Below are 19,652 nucleotides of genomic sequence, written 5' to 3' on the forward strand. Positions count from 1 at the left end.
AGTTGGATGGTAGTTGGTTGCTTGCTAGAGGATTGTAGTACATAGAGCTGTCTTTGTACATTTAAAATGTTAGGTTAACTTGTCCACAGATAATTCATTTAAAATGTGATGTTGTAAGAGACTGAGTGCTTTAACAATAAAAAAAGGGAGAGGGGGTTGAATTCAAAGCAACTCTGCAAACTTTGTCCCTTTTTGTACAGTTCTGTTTAAAAACTACCTAAAGAACACACCTGACAAAGGATTACTTTCATATTATCGATCATCTGTTCTTAGTTAGTTGCAGAATTAATAATCAGCAACCCTGAGAATTAAAGGAACTCCTCCAGCACAGAATTGGACTCTTACAAGAAGCAGAAATAAACTATTTAAAATCACCAGATGTTATTTCAGATATTCAACAAAAGAGAGCAAATTGTAACTTAGGTGATGTATTACCTACACAAATTTTTGGGTTGTGCCTTAACCAAGTGCTAAATTCCAGCTTGTTTTTCTAACAGAAAAAAGCTTTTGATGTTGACTGTGGTATTTTGGAGTGTGGTCCCTATGTAGCAGTGCATAGATGCTTCAGCAGCTCCTAGGAACATCATTTACAGACCAGCCATTGCAATAACAACAACAAAAAAGCATGCAGGCATTTTCTAGTAATGAGATATTTGTGGAGATAGAAACAACTGCATGTCACCAATATTACTGTGGAAATGCAATTAAAGCAATTAAATTTCAATTAAACTCCATCAAAGTGAAAAACTATAATAAATCAAAAGCCTAAGCAACAGACATAAAGCTAGGAATTCCCATTTGCAGATGAGAATCAAATCCAAAAACTGTTCACTCACTCCACTTGATGCCTTTTAATCAGTTCTTCATCTGCACACAAGCCAAGGACAACATCTGGAACTTCAAAATGCATTTTTTTCAGGTATTTTGTTTCATAAAGTACTTCCAGGACTATTGGGTCCAAGTTTACAAGTAATTCCTTCATGCAGCAGTATGGGAGGGAGAAAAGAAATAGAAAATAAAGCAGTAGTTTGGTGACTACATGTCACACAGCACTGCGTTGGAAGGGACCTCCAGAGGTCATCCAGTCCAACCCCCCTGCTGTGATGTAACTGTAATATATAACAATGTAGTTGAGTAAAGAACATTTTTTAAATGGATAGAATAGAATAAAGCAGGTTGGAAGAAACCTTCAAGATCATCACATCCAACCCATCATCCAACACCACCTAATCAACTAAACCATGCAACCAAGAACCCCATCAAGTCTCCTCCTAAACACCTCCAATGATGGTGACTCCACCACCGCCCCGGGCAGCCCATTCCAATGTGCAATCACTCTGTGAAGAATTTCTTCCTAATATCCAGTCTGAACCTCCCCTGTCGCAGCTTGAGACTGTGTCCTCTTGTTCTGGTGCTGGCTGCCTGGGAGAAGAGACCAATCCCTGCCTGTCTACAACCTCCCTTCAGATACCCATGTTTCTACACAGATCATTATGGTCCTCTACATATACTTGGATTTTAGGGAGTATTAATCAACAAAGATACTGATTTCAATTTCCTGTCACTCCCTCACTGTGTCCTAAGCACTTGGTTCCTGTGACTTACGGAATCATGGAATCATTGAATGCACTGGGTTGGAAGGGACCTTTAAGGTCATCCAGTTCAACTCCCCTGCAACAAGCAGGGACATCTCCAACTAGATCAAGTTAATCAGTACTAAGCTTGGGAAGTTTAATTTAAGTTTTGCAGCTGCACTCTGTGAAAGCTAATTTGCCTTTTCATATCAGTTTCTTCATCAGAAGACTAGGGAATATGTTGTGAAGGTTAATCTCTGTACAATTGTTGAGGCACTAAATGCTATTAAGATGATAAATAAATTTGAAAACTAAGCTCTAGTTGTCAATGATGCAATCATAAGTTCAAAAAATGCCACACTTTAAACACAATTTCTCTGCACCACAGCAGAAAAAAAACAACACTCTGTGAAATAAGAATGGTAAGATTTCCTGCCTCATCAAGCAGTTTTGAAAGCAAATTAATGAGATTACAAAACCAAGAAACAAGATGAAGTCTGTACCACAAATATATACAAAAAGAACACAAATCAATTTAAAAATTAATAATATTTATTAAAAATAAACCAACCACACCACCAATTCAAGTCATTCATTTTTTTCACTCCTCTTAGGACTGCTTTAATGCTGTGCTTGTCTACCTGTGATATGATTAAAGTAGCATGTGTAATACTAAACAATACAACAGTAATACAGAGAATAAATCATACTTACCTTGGTTTCTGGGTGCCTGACAAGTAAGGAAGCACACAGAGCATTTCTAGCCTGGTCAGCAAAACTGCACCAGGCTCTATGATAAATAAGTTCAAATTCCAGAAGAACTGCAGCTATTTTGTTGTAGCTTTTAACAACCTTTTTCATTTCCAGTGTCTGCAATTTGGGGGGGGGGGGAGGAAAAAAGCAAACACCATTTAATCAATTCAATGAATCTAACATGGCAGATATGTCCTCTAATAGACTTTTTCTCACCACCATTAGGAAAACAAAACAAACAGAAAACTTTAAGTTATGCTACTTCAGCAATAAGGTAAAACACAGAACCATAGCAATATATTTAGGAACTCAATTATTAAGAAGTATTTAACTGGTCTGAACAACATAATTTTTTTCCTGACTTTTCCTCCCAGTCTTGCCCATAAACCAAAGTCTATACTAGGACCTATACAAGGCACAGATGTCCCATTGAGAGAGCTATAAAAATGTGTGGCTAGTGTTTGAAGTTAAATATCTCAGCCCTCTTCGTTACATAGCATAGCAGCCAGAAGGTTTTCATCTTAGGTACACAGCCAGCAGAGCTGCTATCCAGATGAACAAGTCCCAGAAGAGACAAGAGCACTGGCCTGTCATCAGCTTAATGTCTCAAGGAAACTGTCCCCAGGCATGGACTGATAATGCTGCAAAAAAGGAATTCAAATCCTGGAGCAAACCCTAACATCCTGTTGGATGAGCTTGAATATAAGTTGCTATTAAAATGAGCTTAGAAGTACAAAAATAAATCATGCATGTTAGCTACATGCTTGAAAGCCTTGCATAAATCCTCCTCTGCTAATTCCAACCTTCAAAAGTGTGGTTTTCTTTTTAAGGAATGTCATTGGACGGTCAATTTTTCTGTATAACTGCTGAGCCCACATAATCTTCCCTGTTACCTAAAACAAAGAAGATATGAAGTTATATTTCCATTAATCTCAAATGGTCAAGAAGCAAAGCCTTTTTTCTCTCTCATTTATTTAATTCTTACTGGTGGTATATTACGTGGCAGAGGTGGATTTTCTTTCTGCTTCTGGTAGAGCTTTTGGACAAACTCTAAATCTTGGCTGTACCGCTGAAGGACAATGGTATACTTCTTGTTAAGATCAATATGATCTTCTCCTATTTGTTCAAGCTTCATCAGAAGTCCTAGCATCTGTTCAGTCTAAAAATGAGGATGGATTATTTACTGCAGAAGATGTTAATAGTTTAAAAAGTCATAGATCATGAAGTTTTTTTTTTACTTTATATGTTTTCTACGTTGTTTGCAAGCTGCCTTCTAGAAAAGCCAGTTCAGACAAGTTAGTGAATTTTACTTCTGTGTTTTGTCCCATAGACAATATATTTGCCACAGTATGAACAAAGAAACTCATCCTACTACAGCACACTGGAATTATTAATATCTTTCTCTTAAATAATAATAATAAACTCTTAAACTCTTTTTTTTTCTGCAAACAGTAGAGGTAGAACACCTGCACCTTTACTCATGCTTCATTGACATCTCATCGTATGACCAGGGCCTGAACCAATGAATAGTCCTGACATTAAGGTAACAGATGGCAGAAATTATTTCATTACTCCTGCCAGTCCAACATGAATAACTTAGAAATGCAACAGGAAGCATGGGGAACACCAGGATGAAGAAGGTAAAATAAATATGGCTATAAAATTGAAAAAGAAAGGTGGAACATAAAGCTGGCACTAAGTACTAATGAACATTATCATGTCACTTGTGCAAGTGACTTTTAGAACATTTGTAACAGGCTTCATGTCCTTCTATACTATCTCAATACTAGCACAGTACAAAACTCTGGCAGTAATGAAGGAATTCAGCAGAAGCTGTGGCTACTCAGCCTTTCAGAGCACCACAACAAGGGGTTTGCATTTGTAAAATTACTTACAGTTACAGTCTTCTCAAACCAGGAGTCCAAAAATTTTTCTATGGACTCGTACAATGTTGCAACTTGGTTCTTAAATTCAAGGTAATCTTTTTCAAACTAGAAAAGGGTAAAAGTGGGAAGACAGACCATAAATACATATTGATCCAACCATTTTGGTGCAGGAAAGCCACACAATTTTTTTAAACACCCTTCAAATTCCAGTTCCCACACAGAAGTATTACAGAAATGTGAGCCATTAGCCAGTTAGAAGAAAGCCAAAGGCACTCTATATGTAAATGTATAAAGAAAAGTTCCTGGCAGTTGCAAGCTACAGTTCAGGAAATCAGGAGAGTAAGTCAGCATTTCCAGCACTTCTAGTGTGAGGCTGCTAATCCTGCAGAGCAAGCAGGCTACAACTCAAAAAAAGCAGCTCCCTTCCAGCATAGGTACTCTGAAGCACTGGAAGAGCTAGTTCACTTTTTACCACCCTGGTCTGCGCTGGGGGGTTATATCACTCACTTCTCCCTCTAAAACCTTCATCTAAGTGCCTTTACAACCATTATTATAACACTGCCTTTAATGTTCCACTGTTTTTAGTAATACAGAGAAGCTCTTCCAACTAGATGAGCTATACTTAATGCACCAACCTGCCTGAATTAATTTTCAGTCTGCGGCACAAAATAGGTACATCTCAAAACAAACAAGCTTAGAAGAAGTTGTTGGCAACATCACCTATCACTCAACACCTAGTTTATAGAAATGTAACAGAAAGATTGCAAATGAAAACCAAATTTACCCAAACACTTTCAAATTGTATTAGAAGATATAAAAGGATTATTATTACAGCAAAGTACTATATGCATCGGTTTAAAATTTTGCCTTTGCATAACTACAGTGAAAAGCATGGAATTAAGGGAGTGATTGTCAGAGACATGCTGACTGTATGTACCTCTTTTTTCCTGTGATCCAGAATATCATACTGCTTGGATGTGGTGTTTGCAGCAATGCTCTGGTAATGACTACTGATCTCTTCAATACCTTCTATTTTTATACACTGGAGCTCTAAAAGCCTTTCCATAATATTGCTCATGTCTGAAATCTTCTCCAAACGTTTACAGAATGTATAAAATTTTCCAAATATATAGTTTTCACTAACAATAAAAAAAGGCAACAGAGGGATTGCTATGCAAATCTATATGTAATAGTTTATTGCTATTTAACCCACATATATTCTACCACAACTGCTACTAAGTGTCACATTAAAAAAAATTACGCTGTAATACTTGTAAATCAAGTAAAAAACATTTGCATATACACGAGAAAATGCTTATCTTTATAAATGTTAATTAAAAGCCTTTACCACATTTCATAGGTGTTACTCTCTTAAATAAGACATTTGTAGGAGAGCAAAATGTGAATTTACAATACTGAGAAATGCCTCATGCCTTAAGTGCCAATACAGGTAAATCTCTCCTTAGCGTTGTGACAGATAACTCAGCCCAAAGCTGACTAAATTCCCCTAGAAGCTTTTCACTTAGATTCATGACTCAAATTTGCTGGGGTTTCAGACCATACATAAACATATGTATTAATTTAACACATGGAAAGTTCCCAGAAGTTCCCTTGGACATCTGCTAAATCAGCAAATGGCTGGCAAAAACCTGTCACTGGTTTATTCCCGAATGGGGGCGGGGGATGACACACACCAAAAAAACCCCAAACATCTGCAATCTTCTGATTATAACAAACTCTACAGTTTAATGGACCTTGTCTTGCTAGCCAGCAGATAGAATTAAAGCTCATCTAAAAAGTGTACAAATTTATCTGATTCAACATTAGAGTGAATTATTTACCTGAAATCAAATTGCCTGTCACTTGGATTTCCCTTTAGCTCCTCCCTTATTCTCTGAAAGGATGTTTGGTATAGTTCTTTGAGAGAAATGCATTGTTGTATCCTCTTTAGCAATTCTGGTCTGAGGAAGAAATTGCAGAAGACAGAAAATCATCCTAAGGAAGGCTTGAAAAGAGTATAAACAAAATTAGAACACTGCAGTCAGATATGCAACTTTGAAAAGTGAGGACACAAAATTATACATTACCTGAACACACACATGTTTAAAGTTTTTGGTTCAAATGTGTTACGTAGAGTGGATATTTTTAATCCAAGTTTTCCCTGACATCAAAGTAAAGCTTTCACAGCATAGCTCATAAAGGACTTAGACCAAGTAATGAATGCCTGCAGTTTGGCCATTTCTCATCTTCTGTAGACTGGGCATTGCTGATAGGGTTTCCTTATTTTTTTTTCTCTGTTTTGTTTCTTTTCTTCTATGCAACACAACCAGAGAGAGGTTTTTCCAGACTACAGTAGGCATGAGGAAAGTGTTACCTCTTTAAAAAGATAAACCAGGAAGATCTTGTCTCCCAAGGCCACATATAGTTGTATCTTTTACAAAGATGTTCACTGACCATGAGATACATAGATGAGACACGGAAATTAGCCATAAGCCATTTACCTAAGGCTGTTGATACACTTTGGCTTTGTCTCTCATCTTCCAAAAGATCATTAAAGTCATAGTCAAACTTCATACATTGAAACCACTAACTGGGACAGACAGAGAAACTATTGCAGGGATAAAGGCAGCAGATAAGTAAATTAGAAGAATGCCTCAAAAATTAAATTCAGCTAGAATAAACAAACAAACAAAAATATTATAGATTTACTTATATTAATTCTTTAGAATAAACATAACCAGTAATTAATTGATTATTAATTGATTACAGACAAATTCTGAAATCTTCCCTTTGTCCACACCAAGATACAGGAGGAATCCAAATTATTTGTTAGATTTATGTCTTCTAGCTTGTTACCTCAGTGTCACCTTTGACTTGGCTGGAATTTAAGCACAGGCATTCCAACTATCTCTGTAAAACTTTTCCACTCCAGTAACCATAATCTTACTCCAATCATACTCTTTCAAAAAATTGTTCTAATCATTATATTTCTAGTTAATAACTTTAGATGTCATGCTTATCTTAAGCCCTAATCTCTTCGGCATGAATAGAACTGACTGTGTTCTTCCCAGGCTATCTCATTTCTCATCCTTCAGATCCTCTTGGTGTGCCAGTGACGTGAGTATTCCCCACCCATTTGTTGAGTTTCATACAAACATTTCTGTGCTACTGCTTATGCTGTAGCATTTGGGAGCAGCTCCTTGCAAGTAGCCACAGAGCAGCTAACTCATCCCTTCCTTGAAATGTCTTCTTTAGCCTTGATGGAAGTGACACCTACAAGACATCCACAGGCATCAAAAGGTTTGCTGAACACAGTCGTTCCAGCTGACCAGCACTGCATGATTGCTGGGCTTTCTCCATCCCTCTTTCCTCCTCTCATCTCACTCTTCACTTCTCATGTTTCAGACTGCAAGCTCTTCTCATGTTTTAGACTGTAAACTCCTCAGAGCTGAGGCAAATTTCTTGTTAGTTTTTTGTATAGTGCCTAACATTTGCTGACAAACAGGGACTATTGCTATAATAATAGATGGAACAAGAACAGTAGAGAAGAACAAGCCTAGTCTTAGGCTTGTCTAACTTTAGGGTGCCTCATTAGCATAATTTCTGCTCCTCATGTGTTTGCTCATACAGCATTCTCCATGGAGTACTCAGAAAACACAAGTCTGAATCCCATCCTATACACTTTACTAGTTTGTCCTTGCAGTTTCTTTATGAAGAACCTTAGTTTCTAGTTCTAATTGCTTGAGTGTTTTGGGGGCCACAATATTCAGTGACATATGCTGACATATATCATGATTTTCAACACCAGTTATTTACACAACATATGGTACACTAGTTTTTTTGCAGAGTTCTACATTCTGTGCAATATGAGTAGTTACAAGCTTAAAACTACCACGGGAAATAATGTCTGGTAGGAGGGCAAGGACCTATTTAAATTTACCTTTTAATAATCTTGATGACCAGTCTATAATTTTATTTGCAATGTTAACAAAAGAAGATGACATTATCAAAATTCTATCACCTGTCCAGATCCCAGATTTTTGAAACACCTTCACATAGATAAGTCTTGCATGTGTTAATCATTTGATTAGTGATCTTAAGCAGAAGAGATGTCATGCGCTCTGATGTGTTGTAGTACGGTGATGTACAGTAGATCATGTAGATGGTATTCATTAAACTGGGTACATGTTCCATCATTGTTATCTACAACAAATGGAAAAGGCAGCAATTCAAATTTCCTGAAAAATTATCACAATGGAAAATGTGACAGCTCTGTGAATGCATTTGTCAGTGGATAAACTCCTTTTTGATTGCTACACAATGCTTTTCTGCACATCTCACAGTCTCAAGCTGCGCCAGGGGAAGTTTAGGCTCCAGGTGAGGAGAAAGTTGTTCACAGAGAGAGTTGTTAGCCATTGGAATGGGCTGCCCAGGGTGGTGGTGGAGTCACCATCCCTGGAGGTGTTCAAGAGGGGATTGGACGAGGCACTTAGTGCCATCGTTTAGTAGTCATGAGGTGTTGGGTGACAGGTTGGACTTGATGATCTTTGAGGTCTTTTCCAACCTTATTGATTCTATGATTCTATGATTGATTCTATGATCTCATTATAAACTGGACCATCAAATTCATTTGCAGGGACCTAATACACTATGATCAAGAAGAAAAAATGGGGAATAGTTAATTAATAAATTAATAAGTCTTCCTCCTGAATGGGATTTTCCAAAGCAAACCCAGACATTGTATACTTTTCAGCCATGGCCTCCAGTTCATAACAAGTACTGTAGTCTGCTTTGCAAAGGAATATGCTACCTAAGGAAAAAAGGTCATGCAGTGCTACAAAGAGTTGGCTGGATGTAGGAAAGACAGGAGAAATTTGGCCTTTGTTACTTTTGCCTACATCTGTATAGAAAAGAAATCCAGAAGAGGGAGGCAATGCAACAATAATGCAACTACAGATTCCACAGAAAATCATGTAAGCCAGAAATACCGAGAACTCAGAACAACGGACAGTAAACTGGTCTAGAAAAAAAAGAAAAAAAACGAAGTATGGTATCTCAAAGTCCAATTATGGCAGAATGGTGAATATATATTTAAAAAAAAAAAAAAAATAAAGGCTTTAACAGTTTTGCCTGGTGGCTGTATCTTCAAATTTGGTTAAAACAATAACTCTGAGATCCACATGGTTATGAAAATAAGTTTTATCATTTTAATCAGGATGACAGGAAACACAGGCTACCTTCATGAGAAAGAGCTTTAATCTGTAAAATAAGTGGGAACTGCCCAATTTCAGCTCACTTGAAGGCTTGAGATTTATTTAGGGTATTTGCATTAAAACAATCATGAGTAACTGCTAACTGAACACAGAGACAAGCAGGGCAGCAGGGTTGGTGAGGGGCTTGGAGCACAAGCCCTATGAGGAAAGACTGAGGGAGCTGGGGTTGCTTAGCCTGGAGAAGAGGAGGCTCAGGGGTGACCTTATTGCTCTCTACAACTACCTGAAGGGAGGTTGTAGGCAGGCAGAGGTTGGTCTCTTCTCCTAGGCAACCAGCACCAGAACAAGAGGACACAGTCTCAGGCTGCACCAGGGGAGGTTTAGGCTGGAGGTTAGGAGGAAGTTTTACACAGAGAGAGTGATTGCCCATTGGAATGGGCTGCCTGAGGAGGTGGTGGGGGTCACCATCACTGGGGGTGTTCAGGAGGAGACTTGATAGGGTGCTTGGTTGCATGGTGTAGTTGATTAGGTGGTGTTGGATGATAGGTTGGACACGATGATCTTGAAGGTCTCTTCCAACCTGGTTTATTCTATTCTAAACACTGTATGTGAGGCCCATCCTCACAAAGACAATTCACCTCAGTACCAGGTTGGGAAAAACATAATCTTTTGCTTACTTTTCTTATGCCTTTCAATTATCTTCTGGAATGACATCTGCTTCCTACACAAAAAGTAGTATTATCTCTGGCTTATTCGAAATACGCAAATTCAATTCACTAATGCCAAAGGAGTAAAGCTGCCCACAAACCATTAAACATAGCAGTTAAACAATGAAAGAAATCTCTTTCTTTCAGTAATCTCTTTCTTTCCTTTCTTTTTTGAATTTTATGTTAAGTGCCTTTAGATTACTACTTACAGGTGAAGCTTTGGCAAGTGGACAAAAAAATTTATCCAATGCATATAAATATCTCACATTGTCTTTAGCTTCATTGGCAGCAACTGTTACATTACCATCCTGAAGAAAGAAAAAAGATAGATTTTATCCTGCTAAAGGGTACTGAACAAGTTCTTGCTCTTTTACAGTGCATGCTATCACAAGACTATGATTCCACCTTGCAGCTGTTTTCTCACAGAAGTTCTCCCAAATAAGCAATTTCTTCTTTACATAAGGAATAACTGCTTTTACATGTCAAAGTTGGTAAGATCTACCTGGTAATCAGCAATATTTTGGATGTGACTTAGAGGAAATCCTTACTTAGACCCCAAAGATTTTCCTTCCTGATAGAATTACAATAGTGTGGTTTTGATAATCTAACTTAGATTTTAGAATGGTTTCAGCACTGTACCCTTGCTACAAAACTTCAGAAAAGATCCCTGAAATGTGTCAGGGGGTTTCCTAGGATTTAGGGAAGAATGAGTTCACAACTAATCTCTCTAAATAATTTTGTTGGTGATAGGTGGAACTATGCAGTACTTAGGAGGGAAATCTGTATGAAGAAAGAAATCTAGTTCATCATCCTTGGCTTGCACTGGCTCTGTACAGACACTCTTGTCCAAATCCCATTTATCATAAAAGTCTTCCACTCTGTTAAGCACAAACCCAAAACTTCAGTACAATGACACTGTTTTCCTGGTCCCTTTTCCAAACAGCAGAATCCCTTCTTAAGTATTAAAAGATTCTGGTGTTTGAAGGGTCTGATTGGTTGCACATGGTCTATAGTTTATTTTCACAAAATCATAGAATCATTTTGGTTTTCTGGCCTGACTAAGTTTACATTAAAGATATCCACATATCTGAAGTAGCAGCTATGCTACAAAAATCCAGCTAACAATTTTAAAAGCAAACTTTTAGACATCTATGCAGTTGGGCTGCACACAGTATAGCTGGAGAGACACAGAAAATGTTGTACAGCTGCACTGACTTACTTTTGAACAACCATCTTGCCCACTATGTTAATGAAAGACATATTACAGAAGCATTGACTTCTTTTCAAGTTATCTGTTTAATTTAAAAATCATCAGTGTTATGTTTCAACAAAAGGATAATAAGCCACAGTACAGAAACAGTATAAACACTGAGAATTATTTTTAGCATTGTGTTCCATTCTGTCTTACAAATACACTACTGTACTAATTCAAATTTTTTATTAAAACATAGTGATTACCAGCTCTTTCCACTGCTTTAATGTCTTTGATCTTGCTGCCTGAAGAATACTTATAATTTTCTTTACTCTTGAACTCTTGATCTCATCTAAAAGGCTTTGAAGAAAGAAACACATTTAATACTCTCTTTGGAATGAAAATGTATGTTTATTTTTAAAAAGGGTGGGTTTTTTTTTTAGAATCTGTGAGAATTAGTGCAAGGATTTAACCTGTTAAATGTTGACATTCTTGCCTTCCAGTACTCCAGTTCTGCAGATGGACCAAGGTCATCAGCTTCTCTTCGCATTTGTTCACTCTCCACTAAAATCTGTCGTATCTGTTTGATCCAAATTGTGACTGCTTCCTCAAGTTTCTCAGTGACCTCTGTGTTACTACCTTCAAAATTATAGAATGAGACAGTCTTATAAGCATCAAGAAAGAAATGCAGGTTTTTACCTACAGAAGTGTCCTTGTCAAACATAGCTGAGATGCTTTGTAAGCTGTGTGTATTCAAATCACTGACCAACAATAGGAAAAGATTAAGAGTGCAACAAGAAGATGCACACACATCTATCTGTATCTACCTACTCTGTTACTATTGCATATCCTTTACAATGGAAGCAGCTAAAAACACAATGAGTTCATAAGGCAACAAATACATTGATATGTTTTGGGAGAACCATATTTTAGAAGTCCAAGTAATGCATTATGTGTATAGTGTGGCCAGCAGGAGCAGGGAACTCATTGTACCCCTGTACTCAGCACTGGTTAGGCCACACCTTGAGTACTGTGTCCAGTTCTGGGCCCCTCAGTTTAAGGAGGACATCTAGACACTTGAACATGTCCAGAGAAGGGCAACAAGACTGGAGAGGCCTTGAGCACAAGCCCTATGAGGAGAGGCTGAGGGAGCTGGGGTTGCTTAGCCTGGAGGAGGCTCAGGGGTGACCTCGTTGCTCTCTACAACTACCTGAAAGGTGGTTGTAGCCAGGAGGGAGTTAGTCTCTTCCCTCTGGCAACCAGCACGAGAACAAGAGGACACAGTCTCAAGCTGCACCAGGGGAGGTTTAGGCTTGAGGTGAGGAGAAAGTTCTTCACAGAGAGAGTCATTTGCCATTGGAATGTGCTGCCCAGGGAGGTGGTGGAGTCACCATCCCTGGAGGGGTTCAAGAGGAGACTGGATGTGGCACTTGGTGCCATGGTCTAGTCACGAGGTCTGTGGTGACGGGTTGGACTTGATCTTTGAGGTCTCTTCTAACCTTGGTGATACTGTGATACTTTTCTGCTTGTACTTCATAAGGCTTGCTTCACATTTCTCTTTTTCTACCACTGCAGCCTATTCTGTATTAAAGTCTCATGTAATGTACACCATTATCAATATCAATTTACAAGTCAGTACATCTTTTAGAATGTCCTTGGAGGTGAAAGAGTCCAGTCAACTTGGTTCATTATATTTAGGACTCCTGGAACTTGTACTACTAAATAGATGTAAAGAACTTTTCTATCTGTGTAACATTATTGCCTCATCTTAAGAGTAACCAGTCATATGTAAAACTGAGAGGGACTGCAAAAGAATTGACTGGTTTAGTATTATTTCACTCTGAAAGACCATGCAGTGGAAAGCTATTGTTTTAAAGAGATATTTCTTATATATACATCTAAGTGGGGGGTTGGGGTTTGTCTGTTTTTGTATTTAATTAATACATCTTGGCTTGGCTTTGCCCAACAACTACTTGACCAGCAAAACAGAAGGAACACAGGCCACTGCATGCATGATATGTCAAGGAACTACCTAATCCTTTAAGATCCATGAACTAAATTACAGGCAAATGATTGATGACTTTATAATTACACAGTCAGAAAAGCTGGCAAGAGTAAGCTGAAAAATTTATATAGCTCAGGGAAGATGACTTCTTTCTTCAAAGTACTTTTGTACTAATGAAATAACATTCATTTTCTAAACAGCGTCATTGTGTTTGCTTTGCCTTAGAAATTACTCACCTGCAGCTATGTAGTCAGATGGCTTCTGTAAGTTGCTAAGATAAATATCAATATCCACTTTTGTGAGCTGAATTTTATCTTCTATATTCTGTCTTGATGATGACAAAGTATCTACAAATGTATCCACTGAGTATAGAAATTCTTGTATCTGGCTGTTCTTCAAGCCTTCTTTCAAAGCACCCCAGTTCTGATTATTTTATGATTTATGGGGAAAAACAATTAAAATTAAGATTACACCTTCTTTTGTTTTCTGAACACAAAAGGTTTCTTATCACAGAACCACAGAATGTTAGAGAGGTGCTCCTCAGCCATGGCAGTATATAAAGGTTTATCAGTACACCCTTTAAAATACACTCACCTGTACTGTAACATAAATACTTTAAAATGTACATTGGTTTAATTATTCTGTTAGACAAAAAGAGACAAACAAGCAAGAGGCTCTCAAGAAATAAAGATATCTTCCTGCTCTCACTGTGTTCACACTGAATTGCTGTCTTTTTTTTTTTCCCAGTCTGATTTGGCTCTCTCTAAACACAAAAAAAGTTTCTAATCTCCCTCCCTGCTCCTGGGTGAGAAAAAATGGTAGCATATGGCTTATGACACCATCATTCTTGACAGACATTGATCTTCATTATACTTCCTACCTCTGAACATGTCTTCTGGAAGAAACAGAACCAACTGTGATGGTTTGTGAGTGCCACAGAACATGCACAACTCAAAGAAGCTGGATACTCTGGCTGTGAAACAGTGTGCACTGTTCATGCTCCAGAATAAAATAGTGGACTGATTCCTTGTGCTGCCAGAAGGACTTGACACATCTTTCAGTCCAGACTTAATCTAGTTTTCTGTCATCTCAATTTTACCTTAGTATGGCTGTCATGCTGTGTTTTCCTTTGTCATTAGCATTACAGCTGATGTTATTGCATGAAAATAATAGCTATATGAATTTCAAACACTTATATACAAATTGCATTACTCTGATAAAGGCCTGTATTATGTTCAGCTGATGCACAAACAAGACTGCAGCAGCCAAGTATTTTAATTCCACAAATTCTTGAGAAAAAAGACTATTTGATTACCTCTTGGGATTTAAGTGCTGGTATCATGATTTGGGACAAGAAAAATTCCAAGCCCTGAAGGATATTTCCATTACTACAGTCAAATATGCCAAAATTCATCTCCTTTGGGAAGAAACGAAAATTAGCAGAGTGCATGTAAACTTCTACAACATTACACTATTTGTATGAAATCCAAACATGTGGCAGACACATACACACATACACACATCATATATATAACTACATAGGTTCCATGAGGATATAGCCCCCCAGCTACTGAATCTGGATTAGACACAGACTGAAATTCAGCTGGAAATTCCAATACTTGCCCTTGAATTTGAGTCAGCAGAAGATTCGGTCCCATATTGTAGCAACACTCAAGCAACCCATTCATGCTAACCATTTATCACCAATGCATTCATTAATCTTAGGATTTAATCTTACATGTCTAGATTTCTCTTTTAAAGCAGCAGTTTCCATCTATCATAAATGCCTGAAAAAGGACAAGTGTATAAGGAAAGAAATCCCCTTTTCAGTTGCACAGTTCTCTCCAGATCATTGTTAAGGAACTTATGCTCAAGAAACAGCTCTTTACCAAGAGAATAGGCTTCCTAGAGAGGTGGTCAGTGTCCCAGGCCTGTCAGGGTTTAAGAGGTGTTTGGACAATGCCCTAAATAACGCTTTAATGCAGTCAGCCCTGAACTGGTCAGGCAGTTGGCCTAGGTGGTTGTTACAGGTTTCTTCCAACTGAAATAGTTTATTCTAGTCTATTCCAGTTAGTGTGAGGTAAGAAGTGAATTGATGAAGCTGAGGACAGTGAGAGTCAGCACTGGTGGGTGGAATTTTACTGCAGAACACGCAGCTTAAATTGGAAGAAGCAAAGGACTGCATCTTTTCCCAACACTATCTGCTTATGGACTGGTTGGCTTTTCTGCTACTGCCATTTTGCCAACAAAGGTTCATGTCCTGAACATGGGCCACATGCTCTCTATGACCCATACTGACTAGCAGTTTTGGCTCTGGGTATGTCTTTTGTTAGCACAGGGGCAGTCTCATTCTGAAATTCTGAAATGCACAAACATACACTGATTTTTACCTTCATCATAATGAATGTTTTGCTGAGCTCTGCCCTGGCATATTCTACTAAACAACTTCTACCTGGACAAAGACAGCAATTATACATGCTTTAGGAACAACAACTACTACTGATTTTTTGTAGGGGTTTTGACATTCTTGGATATCTTGATTACGAATTTCACTAACATTTTTCTTGCTACTTTCCCACTTGCCTACAAAAGAAGAGCATTTAATCCATTTTGTTATGCATGGGTGGAATACTACATTCTAACAATATTACAGTATTATAATCCCAGTAGATTACAAGATAGAAAGCCCTTTCTCAAAAAGTGGAAAAACTGCAGATGACAATCAAGGCATTCTGTCTGAAGGATGATCAAGTTCCTTTGCATGTCTGAACATGTTCCCTGGCAGGCCATGCCCACAAGATGGTTAACAAGGAAATACTCCTAGTTACTTCCTTCTGCAAGAGGATAGGCTAACAAAAGCAGAAGGAAAGGGCAATGAAGAAATAAACTAACCTCTATTTCTGCCCTTCAGATGATTGTAACAATGCCAGTCTGTATGTGGTGCAGGGAGGAGAAGACATGGAAAATTAAGCCTTTCAAGACATCTGAATCTCCAGGAAAAGTCAACACACAAGCTGATCCAATTCTTTTGACAGGACACTGGAGAGTCAGCTATTCCTCTTGAGAAACAGGGGTAAATCCATGTATTTATAGGGGGTTCTCAGGTTTTCATTCCAATTGTTCTACACAGTTCTTCAAGATAACCCAAAATCTGCCAAACCAGTGTGAGCCTGAGCTGCGGCTTCATCATTTCACCTTTTATAGCACCAAAAAGATATTGCTTCACACAAGGAATGAAATGTGACACTTACATGTCAGCCCCTGCCAGAAGAAAGTGATCATAAGACAAGCAGAGAGAGAAGGCATCAAGTTAGCTAACTGAAGAGTTTGGACAACCATTCTGACGGGTACCCAACTGAAGCAGTACAGCAGGGCTGCCAGGGCACAAGACAAAGAAGCCTAGAAAACATTTTGCACCCCTGGCTGAGGTAAGTGACTGACAGAAACTATTTATTTCCATGACTGCAGCTGGAGAGCAAACTTACTACAGCGTCAGCCTGCTCAAATGGGACCCATAACCCTGTTAGTGGTGAATAAGGAGAAAATGTGTACAGCATAAGAATGAATGCATCAGTATTTCTGAGAATATAATTTCAAGCTTATTACTTTTTTTTTTAACTTCTTAGATATTAATATCTGGATGCTTTTCTATTGCAAATATTTGCCAGAAACATGAGTATTGCTGAAAAGGCTGTAACAGTACTTATCTTACACACAACTAAAGTTACTAGGGCAGGAAAACCTCACTTTAGTTACTTTCAAGTACAATCTTTATTTCTTAAAGATTAAAAGATACATTTACTTAAACACAGCATTTCCACAACTTAGGCTCATCACTTAAAAGAAACTCTCTTGGTTTAGGGCTTTATTCCCTATTGCCATTAAAATGTATATTTTAATGACAGAATAATAATGAATTTACATTAATTCAAATTTTGTTCTTAATAATAGTGCTGTAGCTAATTTTCAAATAATGAGAACATTAACATGCTTATTCAGATAGAAAAGAATCTCTATGTTAAACAAAGATATTTGTATTAAATAATTGCCCACATCTTTTTGTTATTCCTGTTGCACAAAAGAAGGTCAAAGAAAACATTAAGTACACTGCAAACATTGTATGATTTTGGACTGACCTGGGAAACATTTGATGCAGTTATAGCTTTATCCGATGACCTTAGGAAAAACGCACAGGTACCTCTAAAGTCCTGTAAAAAGAACAAAATGCATACAGTTTACAAGAACACATGGGTACAGTAAAAGTAATTTACTTAACAACTTGTCACGTAAAATAAGTTGATAACAACTTGTGAACAACTTTGTGCTAAAAAGAAACTCTACAATCCTTCATAGTAAAAAAGGTCATGAACTGTTTGTAGAATATTTGAAAATCTGTCCCAATCAAATACTAGTTTTTCCTCCATTTGACATAAGGATGCAAAAAGTGTTCTTCTTGGCAGACCAGTCCAGTATTGCTTCTCTACTAAGAAAATACAGTTCAGGGAGAACTTGCGAGAGAGGCTGCTTCCTAGGCTCCGTTCTTCTTGTATTCCCTGACCACCTGGAACCACTGTGTGAGAGCTGGTAGATGACATATTCCTCTCTAGTATTCATTTATAGATCTTCCTAGGAGATTGTCCAATGCCTTTCCGAATCTGACAACATAAATTAACTGAAAAATAAACCCTAAAGATATCCTCAGCTATCCAATAAAGCACTTTCCATAGATACTTGGACCAGAAATGGATCATCTTAGAACTAACATTTTTTTCATTTTTTAAACAGGGAACCTAAAGATTACTAACAACTTCTGATCCAAATACTTCCTTAACATCTATTTACATCTTTTCAATGGGCTGAGGTAATGTAAAAGCTCCAAATCTGTACTGCAGCAAAGTTTATTTTTTTAACCAATTAAATCTAATAATACCTATAACAAATTTTAAAAGCCATTCAGTTACTCCAACTGGCAGAGCAACAAACCTCATTTCTCCCCCAAAATAAGTCAGAATTCTTCAGCTATGTCTTTTCTAAGACAATGTTAATATAATCTCATTGGGAGGGGGAAAAAAAAAGACATCACACCAAGCTTTATTCAAAGAAAATTGTATATGGTACATCCAATTCCTCCCAAAAGAGATGGAAAGAAGAAAATTACTCAGAAATCTTAATGACTGCTCTAAACACACTCTTGAATAATGCACAGACATTATGTTACATTTTTTCAAGTGACACCCACCACATCACCTAATGAATTTTTCAACCATACCTCAGTAGAGCCCATGGTAATAAATAACTTCTTCTGAAGCAAACTGTTTGTTGACCCATCTGGCTTCAGTGATGCATTTGAGTTTTGCTAGCAATTAAATTATAAGAGGTTAAAAAAATAACAATTATCACACAAATACCACATTGTATTTGGCTATGTGAATTATAACTAAGATCATTCTGGCTTATTTACTAATTCTCAGATATAAATCATGAGGTTGGCTTTATCTAGAGAATAAGCTTTGCAAGAATCTCACAATCCCCCAAAAAAGGTTTGATAGTTCTCCTCCATGGAAACAAACTGGATGTCTCATACAAAATGAGTCATATGCCTGGTCTGCAGTCATAATGTAATAGTGAGTGGGATTCACAAGCAACACTCTCAGCTAGAGCCTGCCAAAAAGTGCAAAAAAAATTTAATTTTCTGTCCATGTCTTTAACCATACATTATCACTCTGAAAAACTCACTCTGAGAAGCCTTGTTGGTACTGGTCTCTCTCCACTGAGATGTACCTACAACCTCTTATCTTTGAAGTGAAAAAAGTTTCAGTCTAATGAAGACCTTCCTCCTTCTAATTCTCTGACACGCTTTGGAAAATAATCTGTTGAAACTTGGAAGAATGTAACAGAAAAATAATGTGGAAGAAGCCTGCAGGTGTATTTCTCTCTAAAGTTGAGGAGAGGCCATGCCCTAAAACCAAAAATGTTCCTCTCCTGTAAGACTAAATGTGTGGCTCCCCACTTCCATTCCAAATTAGCCTTATCTAAGACTCGATAGGGTGCTTGGTTGCATGGTTTAGTTGATTAGGTGGTGTTGGATGATAGGTTGGACACGATGATCTTGAAGGTCTCTTCCAACCTGGTTTATTCTTTCTTTCTTTCTTCTTCTATACTAATTATGTAAAATCTAATCCCTATGCAGCATTTCAAGAGAACATCATGTACCCAAGCTGGTGGAAAAGAGAGATGAGCAGCACTGAAGAAAGGATCTTTGACAAATCTTGGTAAGAACATGCCTAGTCAGCCAGACCAGCAGTCTGCCCTGGTCAGTATT

The 19,652-nt window shown here is 37.7% G+C and overlaps 1 protein-coding gene across 1 annotated transcript in view; it reads right to left on the reverse strand.

Annotated features, from left to right (window-relative positions):
• The window catches only part of LOC104296863 (dynein axonemal heavy chain 5), a 167,931-nt gene extending 149,317 nt beyond the window's left edge, over window positions 1-18,614 (reverse strand). Inside the window, exons 1-15 of the mRNA XM_054164262.1 lie at window positions 18,600-18,614; window positions 17,467-17,538; window positions 14,646-14,747; window positions 13,567-13,753; window positions 11,799-11,964; window positions 11,592-11,685; window positions 10,343-10,441; window positions 8,235-8,416; window positions 6,055-6,174; window positions 5,151-5,352; window positions 4,223-4,318; window positions 3,313-3,486; window positions 3,131-3,220; window positions 2,289-2,444; window positions 837-976 (exon numbers count right to left, since the gene is read on the reverse strand). Of these exons, the coding sequence (XP_054020237.1) occupies window positions 837-976; window positions 2,289-2,444; window positions 3,131-3,220; window positions 3,313-3,486; window positions 4,223-4,318; window positions 5,151-5,352; window positions 6,055-6,174; window positions 8,235-8,416; window positions 10,343-10,441; window positions 11,592-11,685; window positions 11,799-11,964; window positions 13,567-13,753; window positions 14,646-14,747; window positions 17,467-17,538; window positions 18,600-18,614 (1,895 nt within the window). The remainder of the gene's footprint in view (window positions 1-836; window positions 977-2,288; window positions 2,445-3,130; window positions 3,221-3,312; window positions 3,487-4,222; window positions 4,319-5,150; window positions 5,353-6,054; window positions 6,175-8,234; window positions 8,417-10,342; window positions 10,442-11,591; window positions 11,686-11,798; window positions 11,965-13,566; window positions 13,754-14,645; window positions 14,748-17,466; window positions 17,539-18,599) is intronic.
• Between the last annotated feature and the right edge of the window lie 1,038 nt (window positions 18,615-19,652).

This window comes from Dryobates pubescens, chromosome 9 (assembly GCF_014839835.1).
Source record: "Dryobates pubescens isolate bDryPub1 chromosome 9, bDryPub1.pri, whole genome shotgun sequence".
Classification (NCBI taxonomy): Eukaryota; Metazoa; Chordata; class Aves; order Piciformes; family Picidae; genus Dryobates; species Dryobates pubescens.